Source organism: Papaver somniferum, chromosome 5, assembly GCF_003573695.1.
Source record: "Papaver somniferum cultivar HN1 chromosome 5, ASM357369v1, whole genome shotgun sequence".
NCBI classification, from domain to species: Eukaryota; Viridiplantae; Streptophyta; class Magnoliopsida; order Ranunculales; family Papaveraceae; genus Papaver; species Papaver somniferum.
In genome coordinates, this window is record NC_039362.1 from 121,394,302 (window position 1) to 121,406,426 (window position 12,125).

General features: G+C 33.5%; 1 protein-coding gene across 3 annotated transcripts; it reads right to left on the reverse strand.

The window, feature by feature from the left end:
- Nucleotides 1–807: 807 nt before the first annotated feature.
- Nucleotides 808–6,260, reverse strand: LOC113277745 (SEC14 cytosolic factor-like). 3 transcript variants are annotated; one of them, XR_003325120.1, is made up of 5 exons: nt 5,839–5,903; nt 5,423–5,459; nt 1,791–1,911; nt 1,348–1,457; nt 808–1,182 (listed from the first exon to the last, which is right to left on the reverse strand). XR_003325120.1 is itself a non-coding variant. In XM_026526750.1 (4 exons), the coding sequence occupies exons 1-3, from the start codon at nt 6,258–6,260 to the stop codon at nt 5,451–5,453; spliced, it is 294 nt and encodes a 97-aa protein (XP_026382535.1). In that variant the 3' UTR covers nt 809–1,182; nt 5,423–5,450. The 3 variants fall into 3 exon arrangements, 1 of the variants encoding a protein (XP_026382535.1); XR_003325121.1 differs by lacking the exon at nt 1,348–1,457; XM_026526750.1 differs by lacking the exons at nt 1,348–1,457; nt 1,791–1,911 and adding an exon at nt 6,189–6,260 and having other exon boundaries at nt 809–1,182; nt 5,891–6,103.
- Nucleotides 6,261–12,125: the final 5,865 nt, after the last annotated feature.

Here is a 12,125-nt window from a genome sequence, read left to right on the forward strand (position 1 = left end):
CATGAAGGGGTGCTTAAACACATCGTGGACTTGGGTGACTCACCAAATAATGAAAAAGTAGCCGAGTGGTTGGAAGTTGAAACATAGTTATTATGGTACTAAACACCGCTGCTACGGCGGGGAGGGCAGATCGACCAAAGAAAAATGAAACACCGCTAATTGCACAACGTGCTATACATCAGCAGTCTAACTCTGCTGACTGATCTAATTCGTCTGAGTTGGATCATCTCATCAGCCGGTATTGAGTTAACTCGCCGGGATGAAAATCCGACAGAGTTGTTTATATTCAGGGAATTCTCAGGCCGATTTTAGATCAATTTCCTGTAAAAAATCCTATCATACATCTATTTCATTCATTGTTCAATCATTCTGTTTCTTGAGATTTTAAATGTGGCTTGAGGTAGTATCCAATCTCTTCTTTTGAAGGATTTAGTGTTAATAAGTCTAATAAAGCTATTACAAAGGTTACTAAAACTGAAACCGGGATACAAGCGGAATTACCGACTCAAACTAGACTAAAACCGAAACAACGCTGCCTTATTGTTGCAACTTATTATGACTCGGATTATAAGAGAACTCAGGTAGAAAAACAATCTATGAAAGACCTCTAGTTTATTTAAATATTGGATTTAAATCAAAGAATCTTGATCAATACTTAAGGTAGGATTACGACTCTAAAAAAACAAAATACATAAACAATTTACACTACAATTAAATAATAAGGTAATTACGTTGGCTCAAAACAAGATGAGCATCCACTGGCCCCAAAGGACTGCTAGTGTGCATTGGTTTTTAATGCTAGACTGTGGTACTTGGATAAAATTGATCATGTTTCCTACCGTGAAATGAGTTAAGTACAGATCAACAATTTTTTTGCATTTTATTCTTCGTTTGATGCATAAAGGAAAAAAATTGTAGTATTACATATGCATGCATATCAAGGATTCCCTTGATTGACAACCACACGATTAGGTTATCTGATAGTAATAGTGAACATTGAAGCTCGTATAGACTGTTAAGATACATTAGTATTTAACTCATGGGATTGTTGGTATGGGAATGAATAGTGACATCTTGAACAGCGACGAGCTTTGATCGACCACCATTTTCTTCTGGTAGTATCTCCTCACCAATTTCCTTTATAAAACTCTCCTTCTCTTTCTCATTGCTCACAAAGATGATCTGCATATGCATAACATATAGGAGAAAACCTTAACGGAGAAATAATGATCATTACTGTAAAAAGAAAAATATTGGCATACCCACCGAATAATAATGTTTGTTGCTACTAAAAGAAGAATATTTTCATACCCACAAAATCACTAAGTTAGAAAGAAGAAAACTTACGTTTTCTTGGATATCTTTATCTAGAAAGACAGAAAACATCTTCCAGAAACTAACAAAGAACCCCGGAGCATTTAACATATACATTTTCCTAGTCTTCCGGGATAATAAGCCTACACCCATTAAAAAAACAAACAAACCAAGAGTGAGGATTGTATCCACTTTTTAATTGACCACTAAGCTTGAGGTCTGGTCAGTGGTTATTTCGATAGAGAACCCGAACGGTCTGCTGCTCTGGGCAATATTAGTAATAGAAAGTGCCATAATTTGTCTGCCAAATTTGCATTCTCGGTTGATATTTGACAACTCATCTACGTGAGTTTACCTTCGAACGTGTTACAATTTATGTATGACCATGATGGTCTAATGATGAAGATCAATTGTAAAGTAGCAATGTACAAAATAAAATCCAATTACCATGAAAAATTATTTTTGAAGTTACGTACCTTCAGAAGGTTGAAGGTGATGGAGAAACCACGAGCGTCAATACTCTTATAAGGGAAACTTTTTAAATCCACAGCTGCAATTATCTTCTCATTTCCTATTTCTCTTCCCTCCTTGAAAGAACTAAATATAAACCAGGGGAAACATTAGACTCGGGGCCGTCTCTGATATTTAGATGACTCTGTACGTGGAACGTAAAGAACGCCTTTTTCACAGAATTTTTTTCTCCTACACATATGAACTATATGTTTTCCTGATATTGTTACTTATAATACTAAAATAAACAGCGTTTATACCAATTACATGGTTTGTCTCATTATAAAATATAAAGTTACTTCCATCTCCACGTAAAAATTAAAATTATCAACTTACTAAAATAAGACTTTTGATAACTAAAAATAACTTTCAAAAGTGATTGTTTCAGAAGAACTGACATCGTTATTTAAATTTCAGTCTCTTAAATTCTTGTTAGCAAACTCATCAATCAATTTTTGAGAATCATTTTTGCCTAAATTTTCTAATATTGACACATAACAATCGAAAGATACAAAATCATAATGTGTTAGAAACATGTGTTTAATGACTAAGATACCCTTGTGTCTAAGATTAAAGTTTCCATATATTTGAGTATTAACTTGTCAATCCATACTAATATGTCCTTAAAATCATGTAATTACACACACACACGAATAAAATTCTCTCTTCTTCTTTACTTTTGTCTCGTTTTTATTTGATAACATGTTATTAGTTCTAATTAGTAAAAATTTATTTCTGACAATCGATTTATCTAATTCTTTTGCCATCTTTAGAATATAATCGATCGTTTTCTTTGTTTTTGTAAAAACTAAATCCTTTTTCTTAACTAGGTTTAATTTTTTTTTCTCTTTACATCTAAATTTAAATCTAACTTGTAGTTTGTCTTATAAATCATATGATATGATGTATATGAAAATAATACTTTTAATTCTTTTTTATTGTATCTTGATTCATTATAAATGTATACGGTTCATAACCAAAAATAAAAAATAAAAAAATTGAACATATTCATCATATTAATATTATATTATACTTTTTAACTAAAGAAGGTTTTTGCTCATACTGTGACAAGACTTGTCACATTTGGAAATTATAAGATGTGAATAGTTGCTCGTTTGAAAACTATCTAAACCATTACAATTGTTCGTTGAATATACCAAGTATTAATTACTCTTTTAGTTCATATATCCTACTTTGAATTAACTTTTTTCTTGATTTATACAGGACATAACGAGCAAACTATACCATTAATGTGACGTACATCAGAGGCACAAGTATGTATTTTTACTCATTATACAGTAAATTTCTAATTCTTTTTAATATAATGTGATTGATTTTTGATTCACTATTACATGCAGCGGGTAATCAATTTCGGCGATAAATTTGATTCATGTTTCTTCTCTGATTCATTTTATAGAGGAAAGATCATCGATGGGTGATGGTTTATAGTTTCCGTACCACTAAAACAAACTATAGTCACCAAAATTTGGTGTCACTGCAGACTTGATTACCTTTTACTATAACTAATCACATAGCTCGTAAACCTAAGGCCAGTTAATTTTGATATCTTTGTTCGTTGGATGAATGCCAGTTAATTAAAACCATGTTGTTTTCTTACAAAGTTTTAACGAGGCAACATCTCACTGACATTGATTTTTCATTCAAAATGTTTGTATTTTGCTCTTTTTCTTCGCCCAAAATTTTTCCTATTGGGTTTTAGTGTGGCAATTTATTCAACCTAGATCCAAGGTTGTCTAAATTCGATTATTTAGTGGATGCCCACATTTGAGTAAACCAAATCAACATAACCATCTTTTAGGAATTTGGATGTCCTTCTGAACCACTAAGGTTTAAACAAATACAGTTTTATTTCATGTATAGTAGTGTATTCATATCTTGGCACTTTATTTTAAAAACTTCAACTACTTCCACAAATCATCTCCGAGAAGTTAACAATCCATGACATATCATTTAAAGACAATACTACTTGTGAAACACTAATGAGTACTACATCAACTAGCAGATTTTTTCACGAAAGCATTGTTATTTCCAGGATTCAAGAAATTTGTTTATCAAAATTAGAAAGTCTCAACTCAAAAGATTTGTAAGCCAAAATTTGATTGAAGTACTCATTAAGGGGAGCGCCATCATCAAAGGTGTATTTACTAGATTTATTGTGTTGTATCATTTTTTCCTTCGTCAAGGTCTCTCCCAATAGATTTTCCTTTTCAATGTTGAAACGAGGCAACGTTTGCATGTCCAACACTATTTTAAGTGTTTACATGCATACATAATTTAAAGTTTTCGCTCTTGAGATTTCAAGGTATATCGTAATGACTTAGACACAATAGTCATCAGATGTAGTGTTATAAAATTAAGTTTGTTAACTAAGTAAAGTAAGATGTCCCTGCGATCTAGGATTAGGTTTCCATATACTTCTATTCCTATAAACAGGGCTTAAAAGCACACATGAATAAAAATTTCTTCTTCCCCTATACTTTTATCTCTTCACACTTTTCTCTCTTCTATATCACATAACCAAATGAATAATATTTACTAGTTTATTTTATAGTAAGATGGAAATTGAATTCTTAATGTTCTACTTTTTAACAACACGAATTAGATGCATTAGAATAACACACAAAACATTTTGTAAGACGTACATTATATTCTCTCCTTATTTTGGGCTTACTTATGTTTAATACTCCCTCCGTTCCTTTTTAGTAGGCCGGTTTTGTTTCTAGAGAAAATTAAGGAAATTAAGAGAACTAATCATTGAAAGTGGTCCTCATGACACTTGTCAATAACAGAAGTGAAGTGAAATGGTCCCCATGACACTTGTCAGCAAAAGAAGTATAATGAAATGGTCCACATGACACTTGTCATCAAAAGAAGTTAAAAGAAAAGTGGTCCCAGATAACTAAAGTAACATTTGACTTTCCTAATTAGGAAACCAACCTATTTTTTTCAAACATTTATTTTAGGAAACCAGCCTATTAAAAAAGAACTGAGAGAATATTATTATTAGCCCACAATTATAACCAAAGAAACAAATTTTGGCCTTCACTATAGTATTTTTATTTTTGGTATCCTGGGTTGGAGCCCAGATTGCCAAGCTTCAGAGTCGGGCCTGATTGGACTGATTAGCCCTTTGATATGACGGAAAATGGATCATTTGTCCAAATATTTTTAAAACATGGTTCTAATGGACGAGTAAAAATTAGTATGGGTGAAATGGACAAAAAAAATAGCAATAATGAAACTGGATTCACCCTGTCTTAAACTTAAAAAAGAGCGTGGATGAAACTGGATGCATCCTGATGTAAATTAAAAATAAGAAAAAGTATTTGAAAATGGGTAGGATGAAACTATTTACATCCTGGCTATTTTTACATTTTCGTCCATTTGAACAATATCAAATTTTACATGTCTTTTCCCCCCAGGAATTGTCGTTATTGGGTTAGTTGACCAATTTTGTGTTGATATTATCGGACTCTCACCAATTTACCATTTTTATTGGAAGTAAATGGAGATAAAAAAATTTAGCACAGACACTTTCAATGATGCAAAAGATCAAGAAGAAATTGCACATATGTACCTGCCAATTGCTCTGTCAAATAGATAGACTAGGAACTCTGCAAAATGAAAAACACAGAGACCAAATTAAACTAGAGGATCAAAGATTTAGATTTCTTAAATCTTGAAAGAGAGAAATGGTAATGAGTGACATTTTAGAACAAGAGACTCAAGACAGGACCTACTAAAAGTTGAAAATGGTCTACTTTGTTGATCGCAGTATTTTACTTTTTTGAGTTATACTATGGGATCAATTTTCGTGCGTTCGTTGTTTATTTTGTTGCCTCCTTATGGCTTTAGACAGACTCAAACTATGTTTCTCAAGGATTTCCTGGTGTTGTCTAATACGTTTGACATCGAAAAATTGACACTTAGATTATTTCTTAAACAGGGGCAAATTATTTTTCTTTAGAACGCAAAATGGAAAAAATATCTCACTCTTAAATTGAAGTGGATCCTTGGATGCTGAAGTGAAGTGTCTGTTACTTACACAGATCAGAAATGGATGTTGCCCAATTTGAGTCAGGCCTTGTAAGTAAATCTTTTTATCACCCAATTGATCTACTATTTCGCTCTCAGGTATGAAACCTAATGGAACGAATTCTTCCCTCCATTTTTCCCGTTCAACAAACATCTTTGCAGCCTTTTCTGGGTTCATTGATTTTGCTTTCAGAAATCTTAAAAAGGTTTGATCCACGAACTTCTGAAATAAACGAAAATGCAACACATCAAGGAGAATATAGCATATTGTTTGCAAGGAAATTGTTTAGTTTGTTTGATTTTATTACCTGAGTTGGAATTCCTTGGGTCTCTACTAGTTCCCGCATCTTGCTTACTGCCATTTCTTGTTTCTGGTCCATATTTGATTAGTTGTAGAATGATTTCGAGGATTTCAAGAATCACTTAAATTTATACAGATAGGAGTGGAGAGTAAGTGGTTGATATTTGCCAACCGTAAACGAATTTCTACAGTTTAACTTCCATAAGGAGAAATATTAAGAATGGTAGAAGTGGGTGCCGTACGATTATAGCAAGATCGCGATACTCAACGGTTTTGTTAAAAAGAGAAAGAGAAAATTATAATTAGACCGACAAAAAAAATCCTGACAACTTTTACAAAGATAAGATGACAAAGTTAGATGAGGAGTTGAGAAGTCGTAACATTTATAACACAAGAGTGTAAATTGCTAGTTAAACTGCTAAAGGATGTGCATGCATGGGCATGTTGCATTAGTAGGTAGCGAGGTTGCATAATGTGCATAACTACGAAAGCTCAATCACAATGCGGTGGCTGCTATATCATTGGATGGAGGTGGTGGGCAGGAAGCTATTTTACCTGCACAAAAAAAAAAACGCGCTGTCAAATGGATCGGTTAGATGGCGTTCGTACTTCCCCAAATAGTTGATTTTCGATCGCAACCTTGACATGGCGGAACTTTTACAGTCGATCAAAGAGGTGGAATGCATTGCAGAAACAGGTGAAAAGGGACAAACACATGTTACACTCCCAACAGCGCATACTTATCTACTAACACAATCTCCATCACATTTATATCATGAGCGTTGAACATCTATTACCAGATAGAATCATAGAGATATGCTATCAGATGTACACGACGTGCGCTTCTCCACCACATGAAGATTTCTACACGGTTAGCGTAATTTCCAAAATTGATGACTATATCCTTTTCGAAAATTCATTATTGGTGAACTTATAAGCACTTGAATAAGATTATTAAGATTATTCCCAACAATTGGATAATTGTTGTAGGAAGCCTAAGGTTTTTTCTTTACATATATATATATAAATGATACTTTACCTATGTAATAGGCTAATCAATAGAAATCCTTCTCTTCTCTGCCTTTTCCTTTTTCCCCTATTATTTTACTACAATACGTTATCATGCACGAAGCTATACCACAGAGCTATATTGGATCAGTTGATTTTTTTTGCATGGATGCGATACCAGGTATCCTGGCATTTTTAGGGACGACCCCAAAAGAATTAGGGGCGACACAAAATGACAAAATAGGTTGAAAATACTTATATGTCCCTTCATAATCGGTAGTTTAGAAGAAAAAAAGTATCTACTGATTGTGACTATGTTCTTCTCTTCCTACCTTTGTTTTGAAATAATTAAATTTGGAAATACTACCATAATCGGTAGGCAATAAACATCATCAAACTACCGATTGTATAATCGGTAGGCAATAAACATCATATGAAACTACCGATTGTGAAAACAAAGAAATCCAAAATTCCATTGATTTTGAAATTTTGAATTTGGGGCTACTACCATAATCGGGAGGCAATAAACATCATGAAACTACCGTAGGCAATAAACATCATGAAACTACCGATTGTAAAAATAGAGAAATCTAAAATTCCTATTGGTTTTTGAAAATTTCCAATTTGGGGCTATTACCATAATCGGGAGGCAATAAACATCATGAAACTACCGATTGTACAATCGGTAGGCAATAAACATCATGAAACTACCGATTCTGGTTGTTCTCAATCATGTGAAAATGGAATCTCCTTTATATAACAAATTTCTCCCAATTGTAGACTTAACTACCGATTATGGAGGGCATATTTGGCATTTCGAAAAATTTGAGATAAGGGGTGGCTTTGGTTTAGGTTTGGGTAACCTTTTTTGTCATTTTGTGTCGCCCCTAATTCTTTTTTGGTCGCCCCTAAAAATGCCAGGCCTGGTATTTCTTTTGAACAAAGAAATTTCGTTTCATATTATATATTAGGGTTTCACGAAAGCATGATTATCAAACATATAGATTTAACCGTTAGATTTTCATGAAAATTTAATATGTTCAACCCGATTAGTATTTATTTACTATGTTAAAATTTAAATAAAATCGGAATATGATGCAATCTCCTAATTATGATTTTAGTAGAACTGTCTTCGTTTAAGAAACCCTAATTATAACAGCGTCAAAAAACCTAAGTTTCCTATAATTGTAACCGTTGGATTATTCTGTAATTTTTATATGTGGTATATGTTATCCTCATGGAGATAATATAAATATTTCATAAAGATCCAACTATGGAAAGTACTCCAAAGTACGTGATATTTTCTACTGTGTCCATAGAAACGTGAATTGGAACAGTTATACGGCGTCATAAATATCTTTTTAGCTAGACGTTGGATGTCTTTCAAATTTTAATATGTTTGTCGAAACATTTTGGTGAATCTACGGTAAAAATTTCATAATGATCGGATTATGATGCATTTGTCCGTCGATCAGAACAGTTGAAAGAAGAAGTTTTTCAATTTTTAGGGTTAACGATATGTTTTGGGCTCATATGCTAATAGTTTCACACTTATTATCAATGGGCCTGAATATTTCATATATAATGGACCATATATGTTTATATTCATTAAAAATGACCTTGTCAACCCAATGGACCGGGTCTTGACCATATAATTGACCAGACTTTGACAAAACCAATTCGACTCTAATTTGACCTTTTGAACTTAGAAGTACTTGAGCACCACTAAAGAGTCTATGATGTGGAAGTTTGTGTACACAAGTACAATATTTTCTTCATAAAAATCTTCAACTTATAAAGATACACCTTTCAAAGAGGAAACCATACCTTCAACATTTCCAAGGCGACATATTAACTTCAGAAGACGATGTATTGCTTTGAAGGAAGTTTGTCGAAACATTCATTTTCCCCCAAACTTGAATGTTAAGTGGGATGCAATCAACTTGTTAGACTATAATGAGTCAATAACTTTGACAATGATATGTTGTAATTAAAAGCACACCTCACGTTTTGTGGAAAGAAACTCACAAAAGTTTGCATGAGTCAGAGATGTAATTCTGACTCCAGTAGTAATGATACAAAATAAATGTATCTACCTATAATGGGACAAAGATGTAATTCTGACTCATACCAATGAGAGTTGCAAATTTTGGTATAAGCATTTTACTGAGAATGATACAAGCGTTGTCATACAGGTATCATATACTAGTAGTCAACTACAAGAGATATAGGGAGTTTAAAGGAAAACGAACACACTATATTCTTGGAGAAGGTCATGCCCTAGACATCAACATTAATGGAAACAAGAAATTTGCCAAGTCAATACACTTACCCATTTTTTTTCTTACCTTTATTCAATCGAATTCGTATGGTTAGATTCTATATTTTGATCCTAAACTGTTGTCTACATGATAGTTTGACATATATTTCATTAGCTAAAATAAAGAAATTTTTTTTGCGAAGAATTAAATTCATTCTTTGCGCTTATGGAATGAAAAGTATATCATTATCATGAGATTGAAATACTCTAAAGAACTTGAGATATACTCAAAAGTACTTGAGTTATAAGGATCATTCATACATTATGATGAAAAGTATATCATCTTTATGAACGGTAACACTCTAAAGTAAATGAGATAGATTTTCTTTTGTTACGTAATAAGGTCACACCACTTATTACACGAAACTCTTAAGGAATTTAAATTAGTTGTTGAACTATTTTCTTATAATGTGACTACGATGATTGGATCATCGAGCGAAGCAATGCTCAAATTTTGTTTCCAAGATGGAACAAAGATTAAAAGTCACAAAATCTTTATATGTACCGAGAGCTAATCACCGTGTTAAATTCCAAAGAGACCCATGCTAGTGGATATCATATGGAAACTCACAATGATGAGAATGTAATTGATTGCATATTTTATAGTCTCTAATATATTTGGAAGGAAATATATCTTAGAGAAACTAATGAGTCAATCTAGTGAAATGTAAATCACTATAGTATTTGGATTATTGAATCCATATTGACTTCGACGATGAAATATTGGGAATTGACTCATACAGACATAACCATAAAGGCACTTTGGTTGTGACATGATATTTCGTTTTGAAAGGACTCATATGTTGATCGCTATGTTTGAGTGGACGAGACAATGGGAAAAAGATTGTCAGAATGTGAAGTAACAGCATATCTCTCAATAAGTGTTCTCTAAAGAACTAGATGCACAACCCCCCTTTCCGTTATAATTTTAAGTAAGAGAGCATATCACTCATTTCACAAAGCCTTCGGTAAAATAAGACCGAGACCATCCTAAGATGCAAATGGTAAACAATCCATATTACAAAGAAAACGGGGTGATATTTAGAAAATATCCATGCAGAATGCGGACCACTAAAGTGACTTACGGCTTTCGTGGATTATTATTTTTTTTGACATTTTGGACTAGTTATAGTTCCCAAGTAATGTTGCGTTTGTAAAACTACTAGCACACATTATACATGTAAGGACTCACCACCCCTTGTAAATGCTAGAGAGTATACATCAAAAAGACTTGATGGTTATTTCATGTTTAATAGGATCAATGTAGAGCATCCTATACCCTATGGTCTCGCAAAGGCTATCATCAAAGGTTACATATGGTGCCTAAGGCATGGCTATGCGTACAAACCTACCTTTAACTTCTTGGGGAATATGCAATCGCATCTTCACTTATTCGTTTCATACCCACAATTGGTTAACCATTCTTTGCGTACCAGTTGGTAACTGGATATAAACCTGACATTTTGTGTTCTTACGCATTTTTGGTAGCACTATATATGTGCCCGTATGACTCCACATCGTACTATGATGGGTCATCGAAATGATTAAGTGATTTTGTTGGACAAAAATTTCCAACAATTATCCGCATTTTAAAACCTTTGGCAGGAGATCTCTTACCGCTAGATTTGCGGGTTATCACTTTAATGAGACAACCTTCCCGTCGTTAGGGGGAGATAAGAAAAATTATTTTCTAAGGGAACGACAGGAATTGTCGTGGTGTGTTCCCACTGTGTCTCATATTGATTCTTGTACTCCACAAATGTAAATGTGAAGTGAAAGAATAGTCGATTTTCAGAATGTACATTGATGTCGCTAAAGTGATGTGATCACACATACCAGCTGCAAACCTACCTGCAAGGTTACAAATCCTTAATAAGAGATATACACCATAGACTTAGGTGTTGTACACTTAGTGTAAGTGTGGTTGAGGTCGTGGCTCCATAAAGGAAGTTGGAGAGACCACTTGGTTCGATCAATCCTCACCTAGAAAGGAAGTAGGTGAGGAAGGCACAACTTACTTATATCATCAGAAATCATCTCATAAGATTGTCTCTGAATATGTCCATGAATCAAACTGGAGGACGCTCCGAAGTTTAATGATTCCAGAGAACAATGACATCCCAAGTGGATTATGATAATACGCACGAGTCAATGGAAAGATCATGCAAGCATATTGATGATTAATTTCATATACACTTGCTTAAGGAAATAGAGCAAGATGAGATCGAACCGTGCTCCTTGTTGCATAATGTCAACGAATAGCACATTTGGCCTATACAACCCAGGTAGAACTTGGTTCTTTGACAAATATACAGGTATTTGGTGTGGTAGTGCTAACCAACCAAGTGTAAAGCCTATTGGACATACATGATTAATTTGTCATAAAGCATAATGAGAAGAAAGAAGTCTTAAAGTATAAAGACTCGCCTTTGTGGCGCGAGGTTTCTCACAAATCCCTGGAATTTTTTTGTAATGAGCTTCACAGTGTTCGGCTACTCAGTTAGCTTGGTAATTTCAAAAGGACTTGAAATGAAGCATATGTATGTGGTTGTTACGTATCTCTGAAAGAATCAAGAGATAGAAGATATTTACAAAAGTACTTGATAGCCTTTTGTT